Source organism: Cydia amplana, chromosome 12 (genome assembly GCF_948474715.1).
Source record: "Cydia amplana chromosome 12, ilCydAmpl1.1, whole genome shotgun sequence".
In the NCBI taxonomy this organism is placed as follows: Eukaryota; Metazoa; Arthropoda; class Insecta; order Lepidoptera; family Tortricidae; genus Cydia; species Cydia amplana.
Window position 1 is genome coordinate 11,620,209 of NC_086080.1, and position 27,120 is coordinate 11,647,328.

The window sequence follows — 27,120 nt, forward strand, 5'->3', positions numbered from 1 at the left end:
ATTGAACTAAATCAGGCCCGTAAAGTTTATGAATAAAGTGGTTAATCTTTATTGCACAAAAGAAAAACCTTATAGTACAAGAGGCGGACTTAATGCCATAAGGTATTCTCTACCAGTTAACGATGGCTTGTCCTCCGGGCCATTTGATCGATGACCTCCTTTGATTATTTATTTTTAATGGACGCCAAAATCCAGACAGGAACTTCGATTTTGACATTTACCACAGTAATGCAGTCGGTAGCAATGTGGCGCTTCAAAATTGCTGCAGTCGACTGCATTGCTGTAGAAAACGTGAAAAAGGTCATTCAAAGGGTAATAGGGTTATATACACCGCGGGGGTTATTACCCGAAAGATTTAAACCAACGATTTTAGATCCTAATTAGAGTATATAAAGTTATATAACACATAGTCCAAAAACCCTTAATTTAAGAGATATTAATTATTTAAAACAAATTCCAAGTTAAAAAATCTCAATTCTAACACACCCTTATGCGTGACGTAGCCACCAACTAATTTTACACGCAGACGCACTAACTGCATGGTTATTAGCCAAATTCGAACTTCTAACGAAATTTTGTTCTGTTCTCAATCACGAGAGTGCAAACTATTTACCTTCACGATAACTGGCTGATAGTTTGACGAAAATGACGAAATTGATGTCAAGATATGCGCAAGATAAAATCTTTAAATTTGATTGACTGTAATAAATAAAATTCGCCATGCCGCATTATCCTCCGGCTCATTTAGCGGATATTCACTTTGTGTACGGATTTGGAAACCCGAAGAACTATGTGCTTCCGGCACGACGGACCCACTTCAGCCTCGTTCCCAGTTCGTAAATTGGCTAGACGAACAATACCCTGAGAGGTGGATTGGCCGTGGAAGCAACGTCCTAACCTGGCCCGCCCGGTCACCCGACTTAACGCCATTGGTTTTTTTTTCTATGGGGAACTCTGAAAGATAAGGAAGGAATACTCAACACCAGTGAAGTCTGGAGAAGAATTATTAATAAAAATTCGAACGGCTTCCGAAGAAATAAAGAACACTTTTGTAAACCTAAATAATGAAATCCGTTTAAAATTAAATCTTTGTGCTGAAAACGGTGGTACACACTTCGAAAACCTAATTCATTCTTCTTCTTCAACCTAGCGTTTTCCCGGTCTAGCGCCAGGGTCCGCTTTCCTGCTCAGCCTTCTCCACTTTGCCCGGTCTTCGGCATCCTCAGGTGTAAAAACCTAATTCATTAAATTAATAAAAAAGCGTAATTGTTTAACATAGTTGTTTATTTTACTTTACTCAGTATAAATCAACACATCGAGAATTTAAAATACGTACTGATAAGCATGATCGATATTTTAACAAAAGGTCATTCATTGATTTTAACAAAGTAATCATCCCTTTCCAGCTGTAGTATGAGTTAAAACAATAAGAGACATGATTTCTTTCGGATATAATCATGGTTAATAGCTTTGGATATCTCACTCAAAGGAAAAGATTTTATCGCAAAGTTTCAACAATAATAACTGCACTGTACCTACTGTTGTAGTAATTAATAAAGTTTTGATACAATTTGTGGTATTTTGAGGTGCCAATCAATTGAAATAATTTCAACGTAAACATGATCCTAGACATAACTTGACACTTCTTGTCATGGAACACACATGCAATTAATGTAACTTTAACTTTATATTGACTCCACTATTAGTAATTCGGTATTGTTAGATTACAAAGTAATCTGGGAATCGGTAATCAGATTACAAAGTAATTTCGAGTAATCGTGGAACCAGGAATCAATTACGAAATGCCCATCTCCATTTAACATGTCTTTGTCTCACGGAAGTTTTGTTATTAAAATTGCCCATCTCTGCTTGAGAGTGAATGAACATTCGCTCGATTGTCAATGATGATGGCACCTATCAGTTAATCAAACGGTAAATAAGCAGCTGTTAACGTTACCTACTAACGTTAACAATGGTGTATCGATACCTTTGACTTAACGTTAGCTCAAATTGACAGCTGCTAACGTTACCATTTTGTTACCGGTAAAGAGTAGTATAACTAACGGTACCTGGTCTAACGTTAGTTACAACTTAACGTTAAATCTGTCACCTTGTGGTAACGATACCAACTTTTTAACGGTATTTAAAGCCCTGTTGTGCACTTGGAGGATACAACTATATCCTCCAAGGTTGTGCAAGACTGAAGACACATTCAATCAAAGAATACAATACCAAAGAATACAATACTGCCTTTAAAAATCAGTTATATATATAAGCACTTAAAAAATACATATCACATAGCATTTAATCCTTTTTTGGAACATATTTTTATATGAATTGTACAAAAGTTTTAATGCTTTTATTGTAGTTTCTGAATACACTTCAAGTGTCATTCACAACTGCCAAATCACTGTCAACTTGACAGTTCTGTTGGCATTTCAACGCAACACTGCCTTGTGTTTTTGTGGTGTATGTCAAATCCAATATTATTTATTATTAATAAAGTTGTAAATTTTTATGAAATTACCAAGTGTAACGTGCATATTCGTGTTCAGTTTTCTAGTAAAGTGTCAGTAGTCAGCGCGGGCCATACCTGCGAAATCTACGAAAATGATAGATGTGAAAACGAAAATTCACTCCTTCTTTATATTTAACTCGAGCTTTGGGCCTAAGGAAGGAGAAGTACGTTCACTAATTTATTATTCAATTAATGATCGCCTTTATTAATATAAAGTATTGCTGTTTTATTGTAATTTGGACAGGAACTGAAAAGGGTGTTGTTCTACCATCCCAGTCAGGTGAGTGGAGATGGGCGCAAGCTTCAGGTCGGACTATGTGAGGCAGTTGTCAAATTTATGTCGTGAGTATCTTATTACTGTCTACATACAACATTTTCTTTTCTGAATCTAAAGTTAGGAGAGATAGGTACAGGTCAAGATGTGCATTTATCAATCAAAGATGAATATTCATTTCGTTTAATGTAATGTTGTTTGAGGGGGGGATGGGATTACTTGAGTAACAATAACTAATCTCTTTCATTTACAGTGTTTTACTTTTTTGAATGTCCTTAAACAATGCTTTTGTTTCAGTACATTCTCCTCTGAGCCTTGTGAAGCACTGCAAACACAGACTAAAAGACACATTTTCTATCAACCTGAGAAAGGTTACTGGATGGTTCTGGTAAGATATAAATTAAATATAATTTATTATCAGGCAACTAATACCTTACAAACTAACATACACAGGTACAATAATAAAAATCTTACAAGGGGCTATCCATAATTACGTCATTTCAAATTGGGGGGGCGGATCTGGACATCGGATGATGGTAGCAAGACATAGGAGGAAACGGGGTCATTCAAAGCCTGATTTTTGGATGATTTTAGGGGGGGGGAGGTCAAAAATCGTCAAAAATAGATGACGTAATTTATGAACAGCCCCCAAGCAAAAAAATATTTCAGCAACACGGTGGTTTTCTTTTATGTCATATGTTTCGGTATAGGATTTGGCAAATTCCCATGGAACTGCCAAACACCCCACCCCATACCCATATACTTAAACACTAGATGTGTGCCAGACTGCCATCCTCAAACTAAAGGCTGCCACCTGTATTGTAGCTACTGAAAGTCAGTAATTTCTACCTAACATTCCAGAATAAAGTTGCATAATGATTAATGATTAAGTATGGTGTACTTTTTACAGGTTGTTCGAATACCTTATACAACAAAAGCACTTTCTGCCATTGGAGAAAGCAGAGGAGATGTGGTAAGTTAAATTTATTTCAATTTCTTAAAATACATTTGAATATCAACCTTAGTTGTCATTAGGGCTTCCAAATACCGGACTTCTCACAATACCGGTATTAATACCGAAACTGTCTTCATCAATACCGGGATCCCGGGATCCCGGTATTGGATATGAATCGCTTAAAAATATATAGTTTTATTAAAAAGGGGAATTAGAAAGGCTCACTGGAATACCAGATATGTCCTAAAAGCTATTACAATAATAAACAATCAATGCCGCCATCTGCAATAATTTTATTTCACACTCCAGGTTGGCAATAATTTTATCCAATTTGTTGACTTCACCTCACCAGTCACATTTGTAGTCCAACTTAACCAACCAGACAACATTTTTTCAAATTTCCGTCAAAATCGGTTTGCCATTATTACAATAGGGATGTTTCCTGTACTTAAAATAAATTATTTCAAATCGTGCACGAAATAAAGCACCATATAATTATTAGAAAAACATAGATAGCAGCTATTTTTAAACACAATTTGTATTTAATAAATCGGATTGAAATATAAAAAGTAGGTGAGTTTACCGTGATGTCACTATATTTGTTTTCATATAAATTCCAATATCTGGGTGACCGAGCTTCGCTCGGAAAACATATAAAAACTCGAAAATGCGCGTTTTCCCAGAGATAAGACCTAGCTAGATCGATTTTTCGCCCCCTAAAATCCCGGATAGCAAATTTCATCGAAATCGTTAGAGCCGTTTCCGAGATCCCCGAAATATATATAAGTATATATAAATAAATAAATAAATAAACAAGAATTTCTCGTTTAAAGGTATTAGATACTAAAAAATCGTTTTGACAGTTCTAAAAAAGAAGCTGATTTGACTAGTAGGAATGTAGCCTATTATCCTTGCTCTTTCGTTTTATTTTTTGATAATATTATTATATAAGAACTAATTATGTTAATGTTAATGTCACTATCATCATATTCATTACTCACATAACTTCAGGATTCATCCACCACCAACCACCAAATATTTATCTGACGCATTAGGCAACGATCTTGTTTCAATAATAAAATGCGAGTTAGAGTTAGACCAAGTAAAGTCTGCAACGATTTTGATAACATACGCAGTACGCAGTGCAAGTATTATTTGTACGTCATAATTTCATAGAAGTTTGACGTTTAATATAACACTTACACTGCGCGTGCTATCAAAATCGTTGCAGACTTTTCTTGGTCTAACTCTAGATGCGTCAGACCTTTAGTAAGCTTTTTGTTTTGATACAGCCGGATATAATGGATTTAAAGGGTTTATACTGCGCATTTCCCTCATTTTTTTAAATACCGGGATCCCGGTATTGCCTTTAAAAATACCGGTATTGAAAAATGCGTTTAAAAAGACGGGATCCCGGGATCCCTAAATACCGGGATCCCGGTATTGGAAGCCCTAGTTGTCATGCAAAAAGATTCAAATTGGGATATAATCTAGACTACAGTCACATTAATGCTAATTTGTATTTGTTGTGATGTTTTTGTTCCAGATTGAGCCATCTGTTATGTTTGATCTGTTGAAATCAGCCTACAAAATGTTCAAAATGTTTGTAGGGCCTTTCCAAAACATTCCGCCTGATGAAATTTATACCACTTGTGAAAAGTTCTTTGGACCAGTAAGTTGTTTGCCTTAACTACCTTAAACCTTTAACAGTATTCATTTTGCTGGCAAGATCACCTTAAAACCTTTGCTAAACATGAATTCAATAAAATTGCTGTTTTTAAATATGTACTTACATGTGTATATAAATAAGGCAGTGGCGAACTTGCATTGTTTGCCGCCCTAAGCCCCAGGCCCTGTAGTAAGTACTAGCCTCCCCTTCCTCAGCACCCATCATATAAGTAGACTGCCGAGTGCCACCCCTATTATCTCGCCGCTCTAGGCCCGGACCTACTTGGCCTTATAAATCCGCCACTGAAATAAGGCCAATCAACATATTTATAATTATAGGATAGAAATAAGCCACCACCACAATTAAGATTTAGTTGGCACTCACTTAATAAGACCATGTGAAATAAATAAGCTTCACACCCATATAAATGATAACATAAATGTTTTTGTTGCAGTATATAACATCTAAAAATCTCACAAATGATATCAATGATATCATTCAAGGAATAAGTTATCTGCCGCTGGACAAAAATTCCTTCTTCAAAGTTTTGTGCTTTATAGATCTGGTTGAAGTCACATATCCTGATTTTAAATGTATCTCATTTGTTTACAATGAGCAGTTGATTTGGTGAGTAAGATAAATACAAGTAGTATAAATCCACGCAAGAGTAAAGACACGCAATGTAATCGTGGCTAGCGTACAATTTCGTGAAATTACCCAGTAAAGAATGTGCAATCTGCAATTATCAGTACGACGTACGGAGCAGAATGTAAACACGCACTGCCGCTCGCGCTGCCGGTCTTTTGATTTCCGCACAAAAAAAAACCGCTCTTTTGGAGAGCGCCGGGTAGCGCGAGTGGCAATGGCAATTGGCAGCGGTATGAGAAGTATCGTGTTTACACCTTCATCCTTTCCACTTCCCTGCTCACTTAGGCTGAATGTAAATGCGGCATTTTTACTGTTGACCCCCCAAGTAGACCTTCCAGGTTCATCTTCCACATTTTAAACACCTTTCAGGAACGCACTTTCAACAGACGACATGCTTACACTCTACCAGTACTTAGTACAAAAGCTCCTACCCGAGCAAATTGAAAAGGAACTCCAAGGCGGGGCCGTGGCCGCGGCACAAAGGCACGGCCGTTTCATCATGCCACGGGACGGCATCAGAACACGGGAGGACTTACACCGGCTGACTAAAGTTCATCTCATGCTTGAAGATGAGCCGGAAGAAAAAGAATATTATCTCATTATTTATAGGACGTTGAGCGCAACAGTTTGTTTTACAGTTGATGGTTAGTATTAAATAAATACAAGCATATTATTATGACTGGTATTACTCTTCTCTACATATACAAAGTTGGGTTCCTCCTAAACATTTTTTTACAAGATTACCCCACTCTCCGTTTTTCATATATATGGCGTTAGGGTAGACCTCCATTTAGACTTATATATGTTATGACTTAGATGTCTTAGAATTAATTCAATCAATCGAAAAATCACATGCGGGTCCGCCGGTCCGTCGCATCGTCTAAATGGGGCAATAAAAACCATGCCGAGAGTTTTGAAGTCTTAGCGACAATACCAAATACTATATATTGGCACCTATGTATTTGTATATTACCTGAAATTATCGAGCTTAGGTATCTGATGATGTAGCCAGAAAATAGAAAGTAGAACTTTTCGGTGACTACTACAAGGCCCCTCGTGATCGGGCTCTCATATGATTAATTTAACGAATCCAGTCATTGTTTAAAAACATTAAATTCTTGGGAGAACGGTACTGTACAACGGACCATTTAAATTCTGTCTGAAATTTCAAATTGTTAATGTTACAGTCAACACCAACCTTGAATTAGATACATTCAAGTCCCTGGACGCATTCATCGGGCCCCAACTCTCATCCATTGCTTCAGCCATCAGCGAACAGTGCGCCCTTCACGCGCTCCAAACTGCCCAGATATCGAGCAATGATAACAAGTTTGTTTATTTCAACAGACTTAACCTTGCTTTTAAAACATCTGTAAGTACCTACTTTCGTCGCAGAATAAATAATAGATCTTACTCGTACCATCATTGATCACAATTAACTAATTAATCATTTTGAACCTTATTTCAATGTTTAATATTTATCAGTTAGATCTGTGCGAAAAGAGTCGTAGAATGTATGGACTCAACTACGTTTCACGACACTTCTCTTTCCGCACAGACTAAGTCTAGATTTAGTACATACCTAAGGTCCTCTGTTACAGTGAATACATGAATAAGTTATTAGTAGGTATTAGTAAGAATTGTGCCTTGGATGTAACAAGTGTATAATTAAGACTGCTAATATCCACACTGACTATATGTATATAGAAGAATTATCTTTTACCTCAACAGACACAAATTTATGTCAATGATTCAAGTGGGATATAATTTCGATGTCAACATTAATTTTAACATGTTTTCAGTCTCCAGTTAACAAGTTGGTACCTTCAACCACTATCAAGCCAGAAGTTTTAAGTATAATAGCTGGCATACATGCAGACAGACAAAGGTAAAGATTTTTAATTAATACACATTTTCTATCTAATTCCAAAGTTATTGATTGTAGAAGAGATGTAAAAGTCTAAGAAAAAAATCGTGTTTCGGTTTAGACAGCTGATGTAGATGGCCCTGTATAGCTCCGTACATTATGCGGTAATTCAACATTTTGACAATCTTATTCCAAAACATTAATAGCGCCATACAGCACAATCTACATAGTGCTATGAAACACGGAGGCACGTTTTCTTTCTTAGTTTATTAGTTTCTTAATTATCTCTTCTACCACCAATAAACCTCACCTTCGGTTCGGGCCACAAACACCTGCGATCTCGAGCATTCACGAATTCACCTCCCTAGGTTTATTCTATTATTCTGAGCTATTAAACTCATTTTAGTAATTTAGGATTCGTTCAAAATGGACCTTAATAGCTTTGCAATAAAATATAAATTGTTGTGACATTGTAAGAAATTACAATTATTTAATGTATCATGTTTTATTGTTTCAGTCTGGGCAACTATGGTGAAGTAATTATCAAGACACCAGATGAATATTGGATTACTGCCAAGTCATCAAATGAGAGAGAATTTTATGTCATAATCCAAGAAAAGAATGCAAATCTCAAGGAAATTGCAGGTAAAACTGATTAAATAATTGTTCAATGTCTGGTAATTTTTAGTGTACTACATATAATTGTTAGATTATGATGTGAAAGTGATCTTCACCTTCACCTCAATATAATTTTAATGATAAATTATTATTGATCGTGTCTTGGACACTATATTAAATTTATGGTATGTATTCTCATTCTCTTTTTTTACAGATGAGGTAAAACGAATATGCGAAGTTCAAATGAAAGGTATATTTTTCTACCCTATATAAGTATACAATTCTTGAACTAGGAAAAATCCAAATATCATGGAATATTATTGTTACTTACTTAATATAAATGTTCAAAATATATACTGATATTTATTTAATCATAAACAAACTTTTATTTTACAACCTTTTTATGCAACATTTAAATGAAACAATGTTTTTAATGTGAATAAAACATGTCTTTATTTGATAAATACAATAAAACTCTAGTCTGTTACATTCTAAATTAACTAAACATCCTTATGCTAGTCAACTGATATTTTCTCTTTAGTCTCCTCTGCCTGAAACACCTTTTTGTACATTTTAATAACAAGTTGTCTGTTTTCATAAGCCCAGGCCAGCAGGACTAATGCAAAACACACCGCACCAATAACTATGTGCAGTATGATAGACACATGTAACAATTTATTTTCTGAGATTTTGCAAATACACCCTGCTATAAACAACACCAAGAGGAAGACTTTTCCAACATTCAGTCCATCTAAGGGCTTATAACCAGTATTTTTGTATTTGTTACTTATAAAATGAATACTATGCATGATTCTGGCAAACATATTGATACAATTAGAAATTATAAAGCCTACCGGTCCAAATGTATAAGTCAAAATGTAGGATAAAAACAAAAAACATATGGAAAAGAACACCATTAAATAATTATAGCTGTTCAATTGTGCACTTGTCATTGTAGCGAATGTGTAGCATTCAGTGACACCATTAATAGCTAGCAGGACTATTGCCAGACAGTGGCTACGGAGTAATTGCACTGGCAATCCACTTGCAACAAATGCTTCTCCTCCATACATCCACAGTAATGTGTGAGCATAGCTCTGACCAAAAACTAACACTATTAACCCAATTGAACTGACAGTCTTGCAGACTTGAGACAGCACAACACAGGATTCCTGTATCTTGTGTCGGTCTTGTTTGTGTAGTGGCAAGTCTCTGCTCACCATTTGAGTAAAATAGAAGTAGCTACTGTCCTCAATGGGTCTAAATATGAACCTGGCTGCCAGACTGCCCAAATTATTAACCACGTCATAAGTTGCCTGCTCTGAAAAGCTCATGACAGGGCTCACAGACATCACATACTTCTCACCTTCTGTCAACAACTGTTTTACAACACCCTGTTTAGCAAAACTTACAGTTAAAGTACTTAATTTCTTATTAAATGACGAATTCACAGATCCCAACCATTTAGGTAAGAAGTCTTTAAGAGATGTAAAATTAAAGTCATCAACATTCTCATATAATCTTTGCAAAATATTATCTGGCACATAGCTGTTCTTAAGAGCGCCCTTGGCATACAATGGTTTGTTTTTAATGTACCAATAGAAAAACAAATAATAGAGAATGGCAACAGCTGCAATGCTGCCCACTTGTGCTAATGAAAATGCAATCAAGGCTAAAGACCTATCATAGATAATTACAGATAAAAATATGACTGTTCTTGTGAAAATATGCAAAGTGTCTAACGCTACTCTTAATTTAACAAAACAGAACAGTTGTGCAAGTAATACCATGTTGGCTGAACACAACTCTATGACACAAGACAGTGCTACACTCCAACAGCCGAATGCATACTGAAAAGCATATTCTGGATTGCCTAGAGGTAATATGTGCAGCCAGATGTACACAAACACTAATGACAGAACACAGCTGAGAGGGACAGAAAGCCAAATTTGGTTAATAATTTGATGCCAGCTGAATTCTTCTTTTTGTCCAAGGCATGCCCGGTTGAATGGCTCCCTGCTGAGGAACAAGATTGTGCTCTCTAGCAGTAAAAGGCGCACATTCATGATACCTAACACCTCATGACCAACATTCCTAATCACCCATGCATTGATAATGAATGTTACACAACGGAATATTATTTGGAAGATTATATTAAATGACGCATTTTCAAGACTACTCATCAGTAAGTTCCGTCCCATGGTGACTTAGTTTTGAATTGGTCAAACAACAACTGAATTAGGTTCACTTGCAGGTAGAGATATGTTCCTTTTGACCACATATATCTTCTTATTGGACATGCAAATTAGGAACCAGTGGTCGTCGTACGTAATAGATATTTTCTTGAACTGTTCACTGGGAGAAAAAGCCACAGGGTCAACCCTGAAACATGTTATTAATATTGCATGAGTCATAGTAATTTACTGGGCCTCTTTGATTTGGACAACAATCGAGCTGTTTTAAGGGATAATAAATAATTTTACGAACTTGTTTGATAAGCTGATAAGGTCTGTTACTATCGTGGCTACTCGCTCGTCATTCTCCAGCTCCCCTCCAGACTCGAGGACAGCCCCGTCCTCTGTAAGCACCAGGTAACCAATTTGGTCTGGAATTTTGTCCATTATAGCTGTAACATTACACAAATTACTTATTCCAACACATTAATTGATGTGGCAGAACGCCGTTTCTACAAATTAGGATGTTATTAATTTTAAAACTCACTTTTTACAATTTTTTGACAGTGGATTGGACAGGATTGACTTGACAGGAAGGCAGGTCTTTTTTTTTAATTTAGGGAACGTTCCAATTCAATGTCTGATTTCAAACAGACAGAGAGAATCATACTATCTTTGTCTTACACTCGTACTAGCACCCAAAAGAAAAGGATGAGTATAGTTTTTTTTTGTTCCTATTTACTGACAAATTGGTTTGACCATCTATATATTGGTTTTGAAACGTAACGTTAGTCTATTCGAGATATACAATTTACTGCTCCTACACAAACATTTGCAACTAGGAAGGAAACTCTCCTTTGTCCATTGCTAGAGATTTAAAAACAAAACTTTGACATTTTTCGTAGCGTAGTATGACGTTATTCAATTTCGATTAAATACGTGATACTTACTTGAAATTATAGAGAAATTTTCTGCAATATATAATAATATTGTGTTTTTATTTATTGCCTTGGCCATATGAAGAAAATTACCAATTATTAATACAGGTGAGGTGGTTCTTCTATATTTCATTTTAACACTCCGCCTAGCGCTTATTTGATTTGTTTCTCTTTTATTATGATGCGTGCGCTTAATTGACAAAGCTATACAACACGTATAATGCATTTATAAAAAAATACTAAAGTTACATTGGTTTGTTCTATTTTATCGATTTAAATTACCATTGTAGCATAATTAAGACATATGTCGTGTAACTAATAGACCTTCAAACGTTCCTTATGTCGCTTTCATAATATAAACATATTGTGCCATTGGTACTATCGTCGTTGTTGCACAACAGCCACTAGCCAGTTTATCGTGTGATAACATTTTACATTGTCTCGATAAAAGAATTTGTTTTAGATTTGAAAATAGCTGATTCTTAATAATTTCTATGAATATATGAATATGTTACTCTGTTAGGTACCAAAATATTAAGTATTTACCTATGTATTCTCTGAATTCAGCACTAATTACCTGAATCTGTGTTAGTTTGTTTTTAAGTAGTGTAATATGTATATGATTTGTATAGCAACTAATGGAATAAATGAAGATTTATTTTAAATTTGGAACATTATCATATAGTATTATCGTTAGTGGACTTGGTGGCGGTAAAAATGTTAAATTACTTTCAATTAATAGTTACCATGGACAAGTGATAAACTTTGTAACAGAAACTATCATTAGACAAAGTAATTTATCAGCAGTGACTGGAATTTTTGTGCAATTTTTGTATTTGTCGGAGTTACTTCTCATTTATCAACTTCCATACACATATATCTATATCAGTGGTTCCTAACCTGGGGGTAATTACCCCCCTGGGGGTAAAACTGGTATTTTACGGGGGTAATAAGTTAACCTAATATAACAATACAACAAACATACACATTTTATTTTTTAATACCATTGGGAGGGGGGGGTAAAATCAGGTTCCCTAGTTAGTCATAGGGGTGACCGGACTGAAAAGGTTAGAAACCACTGATCTATATGATATAGGATACAACTTATTAAAGAAGATTAAAAGTAGAGGTAATCAAGGTCTTATCGCGATTAAAGAGCAATCTGTTCCAGATAACTTTTGAATAATTGAAAGTGAAATAGAGATGTGCAATGAAAGCAATATAATGTTAATAGTTCACAATTTCATATTTTATCAGGTCAGTCAAGTGTTTCTTGTGTTCTATTAATCTATTATCTCTACACAAGAAATGGATAGTCCTATTTTTTACCATATTATCTGGCTTTAAATAACTTATTTTACAGTCATATATCCATCCATTGTGTGATATGTGGAAAAAACCACTCTAATTGGCAAATATACATTGATATAATCTAGGTGAAGTTGATAAATGAGAAGTAACTATGACAATTCAAAAATGCCACAAAAATTCCAGTCTGAGGGTCATCAGTCTATTATAAATTAATAAATATTAATTTACGGTCTGCTTTTATGTGCAGGTATATTTAGTAGGTATATTTAAATTATGTGCAGGTAAAAAATGTTGAGGTTTCGGCCAAAGTTGGGAAGTGAGCGCAACAGTGAGTGGCGCTGCTGTTTCTGCCTCCATGTCCGCACAGGAACCATTCTACTAGGAACATGGCACTTGGTAAGTTCTAATATATATTTAAATGTCTGCGGCTGATCGTAATATCCGCCAGATCATGAAATTCCTAGGTATATTGTGAAACGTGAAAATCATTGTCTCGTTCCCTGAGCCGACGGAGCCCTGCTACGCGGGGCTTCTTTTTCTGGACATTTTGACCTTTAGGTATCTGAAGCAACATAATGAAACTATCTTACGTATTGAGTAAAAAAAAATTTCTTCTACTATTTTTGTTACACCTTGTATTGGTTTAATGTGACTACCGTCAAAATATTACACAGAAACTTTACGTTCGGACGTATATGGTAGATGGGTACACTATAAACAACACTGGGATGGGAATGGGGTGTACTGTAAGTAGCCCTACTTTTCATTTGAGAGTGAATTAATATATTGGAAAATATTACATGTAATACTATGTGACATAAAGCCATTAATATTCCCCAAAACCCACTATGATACCTTTTTTCTATATTCCTGCAATCTGCCTGATTAATTGGTGGGTCATGAACTATATTTACAAATTGGGCAAAACTCCTTTTCACCATCACCGTCCCAGTATTGTCATAGCTTGCTATAGAGTATAGGAGCCCACTTCGGCAACATGATCCCAAATATTGCACATAAACAAGTTTTTTACGAAAAAACAACTGCCATTTTAACTTCCCACCCAGTAGCCCCAAGGCTACTAGAGTGATTCCATCAAAAGTTTGTTTATTTAAAAACAGTGCTGTGATACTCTCACCACCCCAAAATGCGTGCAATAATGGCATTCAACGTGGGTACCATCTAATCAACATTATGTTCAGATGCTGCACCTAGTGGCGCTGGGTTTCTTGGCGGCCGTGGTGCGCGACCCGCGGCTGCTGGACGAGCTCGAGAGTGACTCCAACCCCATGCCCACGCCGCTGTCTAATGTGGACAACCGCCCCGGCACCTACATGCAGTCCCGGGATCATAACCACAGCATTATTTACCGTAAGTGTGGTTTCTAACATTTCATGTACCATCACGCTCCGCGATTGTTGCGCCATTTAGGGTCATAGCTAAATTGATTGTTCAATACTTACGCTAAGGAATTACCAATTTAGCTAGAACCCTAAATGGCATAACAATCCCGTGTGGTGAATGATGACTGTACATAGCATATGACTAGGACAGATATGCCATTCTAAATTATTTTTTGCTGTGTCTTTCCTTGCTCTCATCTTAGCGTGTTTACCGGGTGCATCCTTAACTAGGTACTGCATCGGAGCCCAGGGCAAAAATTGGAAAGTGAATTATGACTTTTTCCTCTCCACTCATTTGTACCTATTTTGTACCACTATTTTATTAAGTATTAATATTTTCTGCATTACCCTGTTTCTCTTTATTATTGTAACTCGTGTAGGTATATTTTGTTAGAACAGCTGAATGTCTTGTTACGTCTCTTATACGTTTAATTATTAAATTCAATAATATCAACGACGCTAGCATTGTTTGTACTCCACAAACCAGGTGAAACGTTTAGCGTAAACAACATTCGTGTATGAATGTAAAATCAAAAATAAACCTTAAAATTATTTTAAGTTTTGTATGCGTGCTTTTACTAAATTATTTAATTTTCAACGTATTCTAAATACATTATGTTGAAGGACACCCGTTTAGTAGACTTTTCCCCACATACAAAAAAAACTACACAAATAATAAAGATACGCCAATATAATTATTATGGAGCATGTCTGTATCATAACACTGTGTTATGGCTTATTGTTTTTGTAGAAATACGGAATATTTTTATGCCACATGGCGACCTTTTTATTGAAAGGTTTTTTATAGTCATAAAATATGTGTATTGTGTTGTGCTTTCGTGTGCGCGGCTCTGGTGTAACTAGTTATTGTGCACTAGAATTCACTGGAGGATATAGATATCGGTGAACTGGTTACAATGGACACGGTTATCGTTTAACCAGTTAGGTATTTGTGCATTACATAATGTGAATATAGACAGTGACACTTTATGATCAAATTGATTATTTGTTACTAAAAATTTAATTTTGTCTTTTGGTTTGCTATGCCTAAACTTGATATATTTGATATAATATGCATACCAACCAAGAACTTTATATGAATAAAATGAAATAAATAATAATAATTATTATTATTTAACATTTTAAATCAGACAACAAGAAAAAATAATAATAATAAAAAAATAATGCAGAAAAGCAGACCAGAAATAATGTATCTGGTGAACATGACACAACTGGTTAAGTTCGTTGTTTAACCAGTTACTTGTTCAATAGATGATGTGGATGTCGGTGCACTGGTTACAGTGTGCACGCTCGCCATCACGCTCATGCTGATCTACGGCGCGTCGCGCGGCAAGCCGGCCCACCTGCTGCCTTTCTTCTGCCTGCAGATATTCGACTTCGCCATCACTGTGTAAGTCACTTGTTCACTGGATGTGGATGTCGGCGCACTGGTGTGCACGCTCGCCAACACTGTGTAAGTCACTTGTTCACTGGATGTGGATGTCGGCGCACTGGTTACAGTGTGCACGCTCGCCATCACGCTCATGCTGATCTACGGCGCGTCGCGCGGCAAGCCGGCCCACCTGCTGCCTTTCTTCTGCCTGCAGATATTCGACTTCGCCATCACTGTGTAAGTCACTTGTTCACTGGATGTGGATGTCGGCGCACTGGTGTGCACGCTCGCCAACACTGTGTAAGTCACTTGTTCACTGGATGTGGATGTCGGCGCACTGGTTACAGTGTGCACGCTCGCCATCACGCTCATGCTGATCTACGGCGCGTCGCGCGGCAAGCCGGCCCACCTGCTGCCTTTCTTCTGCCTGCAGATATTCGACTTCGCCATCACTGTGTAAGTCACTTGTTCACTGGATGTGGATGTCGGCGCACTGGTGTGCACGCTCGCCAACACTGTGTAAGTCACTTGTTCACTGGATGTGGATGTCGGCGCACTGGTTACAGTGTGCACGCTCGCCATCACGCTCATGCTGATCTACGGCGCGTCGCGCGGCAAGCCGGCCCACCTGCTGCCTTTCTTCTGCCTGCAGATATTCGACTTCGCCATCACTGTGTAAGTCACTTGTTCGCTGGATGTGGATGTCGGCGCACTGGTTAATTATACAAGGTGTTTGGTACATCATTTGCCAAATTAAAATGGCAGATAGGTTGAATAATTTGCTTACTTCTCATGCCAAGAAAAAAAATGCGCACGTTTATTTTCAGCTCTACGCCAGTTTTTCGTAACTTTCAAATTGTTAGGCGCACAGTAGTTAGGAAAACCGTGGGTATTTTTTTTTTCTAGGCATGAGAAGATAGCAAATATGATGACGATTGTATTGTATCTCCTTGAGAACATTTCAGTCTTCATTTTGCTCCTTCGTCTAAATATAAATGACCTTGGTGATCCGATTGGTTACCCTTAATTGCTGCTATTGCGTTGAGTAATTACTGACACGGGAAAGAATATATCATCGTTAAACCCGTCTCTGTACCTACCAATACACTTGCACATAGATTTAAGTAAACTGGTGCAGTCAAGATCATAAACGTGTAATATAGTTCAGGCAGCTGTCGGACAAACACCGATAAAGCGGGTAGCAATATACTACATATTTTCTCGTGCACGTACGTGTAGATAAAGATTCTGCGTGAAAAAAAAACTAGATTCACATCTTGCCTAATCGTTTATTGACGACTGTTTGCGTACTTTTACTAAGAGAAAACAATCTCGCGCGAACAAAAACTACGATCATCTCCATTAAATTCACGCTGTTCGCCGATCAGGCATCTACCAAAAGTAGGTACCTACCTACTCATAAACTCGCAAGATCCTACAAGATCACAGTATGTCTTTTGACTAGGACTATATTCTACAGAGAACACTCCTTTAACAACGTTTAACCATGAACATCGGAAAAGGCATTGACTCCACACTTGTATGGCTTTGCGAGATAGGTATTTAATCTGCGGTAAATATTTTCCCACTGCAACAACCTTCACCTTGCAATAAAAAGGAAACAGCTTATTAGGTAAACTACTTCATGACATGAAGCCTGATGACCTCTCAAAAGATACCGCATTATGAAGCGTGCGTAACTATATAGTTATTTATCTATGTTCACCAATATACCTAATGTTTCCGATGCAAACTAAGTTCGTTACGTATAGGGTTCAAAACCAGACAAGAAATTGTTAACAGCATAAAGTACCTATTTAATTTTTACCAGGTATAACATATACGCTAAAGACACGATTCATAATTTTTTTAATGCACTAAGAGACTACTACATCCTATGAAAAACCTTATTTTGAAGGAAAAAATATTACCGTAAGTAATTTTTTTTGCGGGATAGTGGATTGCTTTCACTTGGAAGTGGAATATTCAAAAACGTGACTGCGAGCAAAACATAATATATGCCTGGAGGCCTACTGCGAAAACCGAAGTTCGCAAATTGCGGGGATCTTTCTCTTTTACTCCCATTAAGACGTAATTAGAGTGACAGAGAAAAATGCCCGCAATTGACGAACTTCGGATATCGCGGTTATAGCTCTGCACTTCATCGTTTAGGAGGTAATCTATGTGAGAAACGTACGTAGAGTGGCAAGGTCACCACGACATGCTAGATCATTTTTTTCGTCGAATACACTAGAACTTGGCGTGAGCCATTATGATAACAATGTCACGTGCATTTTAGATTTCACGCTTTTTCTATAAATTCGTAATACTTACCCGAACATTTTCTCCGCAGCTTGAGAAAAACGATTAAACTTTTTTACACAAATAAACTATTCTATTCAATAATATTAATCAAGTTTTTCAATTCAATTGCTGCACTGCACTTTATTTTAGTGCGTACAGTGGCGAACTAGGGGGGCTGGGGGGGGGGGGGCACGTGCCCCGGGCGCCGTCCAAGGGGGGGCGCCAAAATGGGCAAAAGACCTCCCATAGAAAATGGACCAGCCGAAATGTAGGAAACAGTCAAATTTTTTTTTAGCGACTTAGGGGTTGGTCTCATAGTAAAAATTGCTCAGTATAATCCCAAAACCTCCCTGGCAACGGAAATGCAGTTATTTTTTAGCCACCCTGTATACAGGGTGGTCCAAACCTTGACGTCCAAAAAATTTTTTTAGAATCCTCGTCGTTGGATATCAGAATATAGGTACCCCATGTATGTTAGCCGCATATTCGTAGTTTTCGAATTTGACTTTTAACTTTTGTTAAGAAATTCCGGGGTGAAGCTTTGCGTTGCTTTTATGCCTTCTAATAATTGTTCGTGGTATTTGCACTGATAACATGAAATAGCGATGGGGAAGTGACCCCATAAAATAATAGTAGAAATAAGAAAAGAGGATTTTTGTAAAGAATTACTAATTTGGAAGCTTTCCACCTCAGTTCCTTTGACCGGCGACTCTGACAAATTATGACTACTAAGTATCACATTCTTGACCTTTTAAAAAAACGTAGGGTCTAGCATTTTCTAAAATAACCAAAAGTCCTTGAAATCGCTTGTATTTTTATTTATTTAGGTAAGGGCAACATCTAAGCTTGACATGCTTGAACGTAAAAATTTGTTTTATTTTCCCAACTCAGCCAAGTGAGGATGCTGATTTTTTTTTAGCAACTGCGCCGTTTGTGAAGGATTATGTTACAAAGAAAATATTCAAAAAAGTTCAATAGTTTTTTTAAATAAATAATTGCTTCACCCCGGAATTTCTCAACAAAAGTTAAAAGTAATAAAATTAAAAATCATAATTCGAAAACTACGAAAAGTCGGCTAACATACATATTCTGATAGCCCACAGCGTGAGGATCTAAAAAAAATTTTTGGACGGCAAGGTTTGGACCAACCTGTATAACACATGCCGTGCTAACATCGCTCGTTCTGTGATACTAGAATGCCTCTAGGTCCTCTACCTCCCAGCTTCAGTATATCACTACTTCTTGGGACACCCTGTGTTTACTTTGCAGTTGGTTGTTATGCATTTTAAATATAAAGTCCGTCAACCAAATCTTGTCAGTAGTAAAAGGCGGCAAATTTGAAAAATCGCGGGTTAGCAACACTGTGTTCAAATAATTCCAAAACGCGTGTCATCTGTGTTTTATCTGTGGAATGTGGATCGTGAACAACAGCCGTCACCTTATTTGTTTTCATTTGGTTTTCATTCTGAATCGTTTCTGTTTCAAGAGATATTTCTGCTGTCACCATTAAATACCAATACATTAAATAAGAATAAGCAAAGCTAAGGGGCCTACAATGTACAATCATGCTTGTTGGCGTTGATGGTAAACATTACTAAAAATTGAGGTTATGACAAGTATTGGAAGAACTCTTTCGAACTTTTAAGATTATGTTCAGTTTTTTTGTTTTAGGGTTAAAAGGCATAAATAAAATTAAAACGTATGCCTAAATCTATCCAACAAGACCATAAATTGTGTCCTGGAAACCGTCCATAGGCCCACATGTCTAATATTTTCAGCAATCAGTTGTGACTATTTACAAAGGTAAACCTTTTAAACAGTATTAAGAGCCTTGATTATATCGCCGTTCTTTCGCAATATCTACCTAATCCATACATGTTTGTTGCAGGATTAAATCTTGCCCAATATAAGGCGTTCGTAGTAGGTAGTATCTTTTCAGACAATACTTACCTATGGCGGTTTATGTACGTGTACAACGCAACCAAGTCGAAAAGTGACCCTTATCTTATTTACCTTTAAATTAAATAAACACCCAAATATCAGTTGTTTTATTTTTAATATGTATATTGTACAATATATACCAATCAAAAAAATTACACAGGTATGTCATATTCATCCAGAACAGTACACTAATTTACATTAACAAGTGGCATATTATATTGTAAATAACAAATATATGCACTATCTAATTATCTGCATTTTGATATGATTTTATTTTAGTAAACTTAGAAGACATAGATAGGGAACAAAGAGAATATAAGCAGTTGTTTTTGATATCTTCAAATTTGTTCATCATTTTGATTAACATTGTTTTAACATCGCTTTTAAATTGTCCGTCCATGTTTCAATTTTTTTCAATAAACCGCGAGTGACAATTTAAATTGACGTACGCAGGGCGCGCTCAGCGGAAAAAAAAACTGTTGGTTCGATGTACATTGCTGCTTTTCTTAGCGCAATACTGCTCTTTGAGTGTTGCCCTACTTTAGTTTGCTTTACATTGCTACTGACAAGATTTGGTTGACGGACTATAGTACTTATATGAAAGTCAATTGGGTAAGGTCGTAGTAATTGCGGAACATCAATAGGCAAATTCAATACAGTGAGTACGTATGCATCCAATACCGTCATGCAAAACAAATAGGAGGATAATATAGGGTTATTGAACGGTGGTGGTGGTCATATAATGCGACTGATTCAGTTTCAGCCTGATGCATGGGCAAAACGAAATACTGAGCTATTACAATATTTTAGGCAGTTGTCCCACCAAGAGCGAGTAAGCGATTAGCTATCGGCGATTTTCTCGCCCAAGAAACAAACAAAAGATAGGGATCCTGTGTTAGTAAAAGAGATACATATATTTATAGTTCATCGCTGGCTGTTCACACTGCCGGCGAGAACACTCGCTCTACTAATAGTTTGTCGCCGAGATAAAACTAGTTCAGCGGTACTCGCTCGGCGATGCTCCCTTGGTAGTTGAACTCAAGCTGCGAGACCAATAGCCCGTCGCACTCGAACACTCGCCTATAGCCGAGCGACAAAACTATTGAAGCTAACACTCGCTTCTCGCCGCTCGCCCACTCGTTTCTAGTTTATCGGTCCACTCGCTTATAGCTCATCGCTTGCGGTGGGACAACTGCCTGAAACAAATAATTGCAACCAGAACTAGTTAATCGTTCATCGTTCGATTTCTTCTACATTACTGATGATGTGTGTAAATTATATGGTAGATCAAAAATCAAACTGTGGTCTAATTATTATATACGATACTTCTAAAGAGCCTGTTTTATCAATTTTATCATGCGTTTTAAATGGACCCACACCAGATCTATCAATTGCGTGAAATTTCACGTAGGCGTAGGTACCCAAAGAAGCTGAAAAGCCGATATCGCATAGCTGTTGCAGACGACGTCTTTCGGTTGACATGATGATTATATTAAATGCTTTAAGAGTTAATTAGGGTTCCGTACCCAAAGGGTAAAAACGGGACCCTGACTCCGCTGTCCGTCCGTCCGTCCGTCCGTCCGTCTGTCACCAGGCTGTATCTCACGAACCGTGATAGCTAGACAGTTGAAATTTTCACAGATGATGTATTTCTGTTGCCGCTATAACAACAAATACTAAAAACAGAATAAAATAAAGATTTAAGTGGGGCTCCCATACAACAAACGTGATTTTTGAGCGAAGTTAAGCAACGTCGGGCGGGGTCAGTACTTGGATGGGTGACCGTTTTTTTGTTTTTTTTTTGCTTATTTTGCTCTATTTTTTGTTGATGGTGCGGAACCCTCCGTTCGCGAGTCCGACTCGCACTTGGCCGGTTTTTTTTGATGATCTGATGGTATACCTGATGTATGTTATACTGTACACAGATTGACCGCGACCGGTTACCTGTACTACCTGCGCTCGATCCACCGGCTGGTCGCGGAGACGAAGCGCGTGCCGTGGCGCGACCAGCTCCTCGCGCTGCCGGCGCCCGCGCTCGCGCTGGTGGTGCTGTCCGTGTTCCTGCTGGCCGTGCTGTTGAAGGTATACTACCTGTACCTACCATCGTTGGCACAGTTATGACCGTTTGAAAGCCTTACTGCAACGAGATAAAGTCTAGCGTTGTTAATTGTGTTGCTGTTAGTACTACTTGTTTTTATTAGCCGCGAATTTTGTATTATCTGTATTATAAAAATATAAACTATAAATAAATAAATATTATAGGACATTATTACACAAATTGACTAAGCCCCACGGTAAACTCAAGAAAGCTTGTGTTGTGGGTACTCAGACAACGATATACATACAGGGTGGATTTTCTTTTTGGGTCAGTGAGGGCAGCTAACAGATCCCGTGCTGCTACGAGAAAACGGTCTTAGAAGACCTTCCCTCGATTTCAAATTAATGAAGATTGGCTTTTACAGATTTTGAAAAAAACATACAGGGTGCGAGAAAAAGGTCATTTTGACAAACTTTTTTTTTGATGGCAATCGATCCCATTCCTATTCAGGATCAAAAGCTTGTATGGAACCAAAAAAAAATTTCCGGCTAGAAAAGCCACAAATCGAGGAAAACTTTTCCCATACAATTTGTATGAAAACGAAAACTTTTATTTTTCACATGCTATTTTTGTATGCCAATCGATTCCATTCCTATCCAGTATCAATAGTTTCCTAGGAGTCAACTTTCGATAATGTACTAAAAAGCCACAAATTAATAAAAACTTTTGCATACATTTACTATGGAGAAAACGTGAAATTTTATTCACAATTTTCTATCTCGCCCATCAGTCTTACAGCAATGTCTTCATACAGTATTATGATCCTTAAATGTAACAGGACTGATTGGGCAGATAGAAAAATGTGAATTAAATTTCACGTTTTCTCCATAGTAAATGTATGCAAAAGTTTTTATTAATTTGTGGCTTTTTAGTACATTATCGAAAGTTGACCCCTAGGAAACTATTGATACTGGATAGGAATGGAATCGATTGGCATACAAAAATAGCATATGAAAAATAAAAGTTTTCATTTTCATACAAATTGTATGGGAAAAGTTTTCCTCGATTTGTGGCTTTTCTAGCCGGAAATTTTTTTTTGCTTCCATACAAGCTTTTGATTCTGAATAGGAATGGGATCGATTGGCATAAAAAAAAAAGTTTGTCAAAAATGACCTTTTTCTCGCAACCTGTATGTTTTTTTCAAAATCTGTAAAAGCCAATCTTCATTAATTTGAAATCGAGGGAAGGTCTTCTAAGACCATTTTCTCGTAGCAGCACGGGATCTGGAAGCTGCCCTCACTGACCCAAAAAGAAAATCCACCCTGTATATAATATACAAATACTTAAATACATAGATAACAACCATTGTCCCGTTTCTCAAAAGCTTGTAACTTGTAATACAAGCGGATGTCACTTTTTGGCAGCTTTTGTTAGAAAGGGACTTCCGCTTGTATTACAAGTTACAAGCTTTTGAGAAACGGGCCCCATGACTCAGGAACAAATATCTGTGCTCATCACACAAATAAATGCCCTTACTGGGATTCAAACCCAGGACCGCGGCTTCACAGGCAGGGTCACTACCCACTAGGCCAGACCGGTCGTCAAAACTATTAACCATAGATGATGCTAATATCAAATGTTTTTTTTCGGCAGGGTTACTGCATCAGCATGGTATGGCGTTGCTACAAGTACTTGACGATGCGCGCGCACGCGCTCCACAGCCTCACCCCCTTCGTGATCTCCGGGGAGACCCTGGCAGCCCCGCCCTACACCGCGCCCCCGCCGCAGCCTGACTACTCCAGCCTGCTGCCCGACTACGAGGAGGCGGTGAAACAGACCCCGCCGCCTTCATACCGCGCCGCTACGCTCATGGCCCACGCTGACCCCGCTGTAACCACGGTTAGTTCATGTTACTGTCTCACTCCTACCTACCATACACCGCGCCCCCGCCGCAGCCTGACTACTCCAGCCTGCTGCCCGACTACGAGGAGGCGGTGAAACAGACCCCGCCGCCTTCATACCGCGCCGCTACGCTCATGGCCCACGCTGACCCCGCTGTAACCACGGTTAGTTCATGTTACTGTCTCACTCCTACCTACCATACACCGCGCCCCCGCCGCAGCCTGACTACTCCAGCCTGCTGCCCGACTACGAGGAGGCGGTGAAACAGACCCCGCCGCCTTCATACCGCGCCGCTACGCTCATGGCCCACGCTGACCCCGCTGTAACCACGGTTAGTTCATGTTACTGTCTCACTCCTACCTACCATACACCGCGCCCCCGCCGCAGCCTGACTACTCCAGCCTGCTGCCCGACTACGAGGAGGCGGTGAAACAGACCCCGCCGCCTTCATACCGCGCCGCTACGCTCATGGCCCACGCTGACCCCGCTGTAACCACGGTTAGTTCATGTTACTGTCTCACTCCTACCTGCCATACACCGCACCTCCGCCGCAGCCTGACTACTCCAGCCTGCTGCCTGACTACGAGGAGGCGGTGAAACAGACCCCGCCGCCTTCATACCGCGCCGCTACGCTCATGGCCCACGCTGACCCCGCTGTAACCACGGTTAGTTCATGTTACTGTCTCACTCCTACCTGCCATACACCGCACCTCCGCCGCAGCCTGACTACTCCAGCCTGCTGCCTGACTACGAGGAGGCGGTGAAACAAACCCCGCCGCCTTCATACCGCGCCGCTACGCTCATGGCCCACGCTGACCCCGCTGTAACCACGGTTAGTTCATGTTACTGTCTCACTCCTACCTGCCATACACCGCACCCCGTCTGAAACCTGACTACCCTAGTTCACTGCCTGGCTACGGAGAGCCTATAAAAGTCATAGAAGGTAGGATCCCATAGAAGTGGTATACGCGTGCCTCCATGATGGACAAAACATAGGCAATGCGACACTATGATTGGTCGAATTTATTTGTTGCCCACCATAATCCATACTAATTTATGGTGGGGAATAAAAAAAATGTGAGACTGTGACAAGGACAAACAATAATAGCGATTTCGCTGCTACTCCTACTGAAAGATACATAAGACTATCCCGTTCGGTCAGTTATTCCCACCACTCATGCCCTATACAGTTAAAAAACTAGATTCATGATAAAAGTACATAAATCACTTGTATATATAAAACTCTAATATCAACCTGCTATACCCTTAGTTGTCTAATGTTACACCTACCAGTACACATTTTCTTCTACTTTAATGACGCATGTATAAGATGATATTTATCTTTTAAAATCTTAGTGATAAGATCCCAAGAGATAGTTAATCTTTCCTTATGTCATGCGATCATCTAAACATCATTTATGTCGACAGCCGCCAACGCCGCCTGGCGCCGTGCCCCCCCCGGCCCCCAGCACGGCGCCGCCCGCCGACACCGTGGTAATGCTGCCACAGCACGGCACACAAGCGCGGGTTTGAATCTCACCGTAGCCGCTCTTGAGACTCGACGCCCCTACATACTTTTAGTCGAACATGAACAGAATGCCCGTTCACCAGGTACCTTTTCTTGTTGTCAGAAATGTTCCTAATTTTTGGTTCTTCGAATGTGTTATAATGTATCTGAAAAATGTATATATTCAAAGGCAAATTCACAAAATCTCTTAACGGGAAAGCTAGGTGATTTTATAACAAAACTAAAATGTGTATCGTAGAAAAATTACCAGCATATATTTGAAGAAACATTAGTTCGGAATAGTATGAAATTTGGTGGTGAAATTTTGCTGTAGGTAGATTTATAGTTGACAATATTAAATAACTATTATAATCAAATATTTAGATCACTCCTATCTATTTACCAATGGAATAGAACAAGTAAAAATTCATAGAGTCTCAAGAGCTGATTTAATACAGTATATTACAAAGTATTTACCAAATCGGGCTGCAAGGGAAAACAAGAGCTTGTTTTATTGCTATGACTATTGTATACCTTATGACGGGCCCATAAGGTGCAGTATTGTGTGTAAAATTTAATTAATAACTGTCTATTTTCCCTAAATGCTAATATGAGCCATCGCACACGATTCCTTTTTGCAGCGGTACAGCTGACAGGACACCAGGGCGCTAATCAACAAAACTAATCTATCCCACCCTCTCGCTCTCACTATAAAGTCTCGCGTCAGCACTGGTTTCCTAGCGATGCTGTATCGGTACATAAGACTGCGTATACAATGGCTCTAAATTATGTTTTATCTTATAAGCTGACTTCATCGGTGACATGCGATAACTGCACTTAAAAAAATATCACTATGTTAATGTCAAATTACTAAAAAGCACCTGGTCACAGCTAACTCTCCATAAAAGAATCCTAACGCAATATGAAAATGGGTTTTTAATTAATTCAAAACGCTTATTGAAAACAATGGCAGTAAAACTGGTTTGATGACTAAACATTATAAAAAAATTTGACACAATAAATATTTCTTAATGAATAGGTAGAAATGCCTGCTAAAGTATTGATTTGCTGACTTTTCATTTTCGACTTTTGAGTGCCTTCCGATGTTCTCAGCTTATAAGCCTGCTTTTCCATCCTAACTTATATTTTAAACTAATATAATATAAACTATTTATAATATAAATAAAATATCTAGAATCTGGGGTTAAAAGTTTTATTTTCGTTGTGGATTTACAAAATGCTTATTTTATCTTATTATAGATATTAATATTTTGCTTCACGGAATGCTTAGTGATTATCGTGTCTATTTGTATAAACGCTTCAATTCTTTGCAACGATTAGTCATAAAATCTATAAAAATGCTTACCTCAGTGCGCGAAAGTTCTTTATTATAATTATTCTCTCTTAACTTGGCAAAATAAATCCTAATAAAATAATACAAATACTTTTTGGCCTTATGCATTGTCGAAAAATATATATTTCAAATGAAACTAGTGCCATTCCGTTGTGTTTTAAAATTTTATTTTTGTATTGAACCTCATTTTAGATGTATATTCCCTTCACTTAGATTTCATGTCTAAATGATATAATAATAAAAATGCAGTTAAAACTAAAATCGTAAATAATGCCTATAATGGCTAGAATATTTGTGCGTCAGAGA

General features: G+C 38.0%; 5 protein-coding genes across 6 annotated transcripts; 3 read left to right on the forward strand and 2 right to left on the reverse strand.

Annotated features, from left to right (window-relative positions):
* The first annotated feature begins 2,535 nt into the window (after window positions 1-2,535).
* On the forward strand, window positions 2,536-8,931 carry LOC134652954 (vacuolar fusion protein CCZ1 homolog). Of its 2 annotated transcripts, none has more exons than XM_063508195.1 (11): window positions 2,536-2,682; window positions 2,763-2,860; window positions 3,090-3,180; window positions 3,703-3,765; window positions 5,294-5,419; window positions 5,871-6,043; window positions 6,434-6,708; window positions 7,252-7,436; window positions 7,867-7,952; window positions 8,449-8,576; window positions 8,764-8,931. In XM_063508195.1, exons 1-11 carry the CDS (start codon window positions 2,611-2,613, stop codon window positions 8,820-8,822), a joined length of 1,356 nt encoding a protein of 451 aa, XP_063364265.1. In that variant the 5' UTR covers window positions 2,536-2,610; the 3' UTR covers window positions 8,823-8,931. The 2 variants fall into 2 exon arrangements, with proteins under 2 accessions (XP_063364265.1, XP_063364266.1); XM_063508196.1 differs by having other exon boundaries at window positions 2,578-2,682; window positions 2,795-2,860.
* Window positions 8,932-8,976: 45 nt separating this feature from the next.
* On the reverse strand, window positions 8,977-10,750 carry LOC134652953 (protein RFT1 homolog). The gene has a single exon (XM_063508194.1). It carries the CDS (start codon window positions 10,748-10,750, stop codon window positions 9,065-9,067), a length of 1,686 nt encoding a protein of 561 aa, XP_063364264.1. The 3' UTR covers window positions 8,977-9,064.
* LOC134652955 (ragulator complex protein LAMTOR4 homolog) lies at window positions 10,685-11,299 on the reverse strand. The gene is made up of 3 exons (XM_063508197.1): window positions 11,271-11,299; window positions 11,037-11,175; window positions 10,685-10,931 (listed from the first exon to the last, which is right to left on the reverse strand). Exons 2-3 carry the CDS (start codon window positions 11,168-11,170, stop codon window positions 10,772-10,774), a joined length of 294 nt encoding a protein of 97 aa, XP_063364267.1. The 5' UTR covers window positions 11,171-11,175; window positions 11,271-11,299; the 3' UTR covers window positions 10,685-10,771.
* Window positions 11,300-11,619: 320 nt separating this feature from the next.
* On the forward strand, window positions 11,620-24,049 carry LOC134652740 (lysosomal-associated transmembrane protein 4A). Its single transcript, XM_063507902.1, has 6 exons — window positions 11,620-11,769; window positions 13,254-13,368; window positions 14,175-14,343; window positions 15,648-15,786; window positions 21,939-22,095; window positions 23,705-24,049. The coding sequence occupies exons 2-6, from the start codon at window positions 13,261-13,263 to the stop codon at window positions 24,047-24,049; spliced, it is 918 nt and encodes a 305-aa protein (XP_063363972.1). The 5' UTR covers window positions 11,620-11,769; window positions 13,254-13,260.
* A 76-nt stretch (window positions 24,050-24,125) lies between these two features.
* Window positions 24,126-25,486, forward strand: LOC134652741 (uncharacterized). The gene is made up of 5 exons (XM_063507903.1): window positions 24,126-24,284; window positions 24,341-24,451; window positions 24,508-24,618; window positions 24,675-24,785; window positions 25,382-25,486. The coding sequence occupies exons 1-5, from the start codon at window positions 24,126-24,128 to the stop codon at window positions 25,484-25,486; spliced, it is 597 nt and encodes a 198-aa protein (XP_063363973.1).
* Window positions 25,487-27,120: the final 1,634 nt, after the last annotated feature.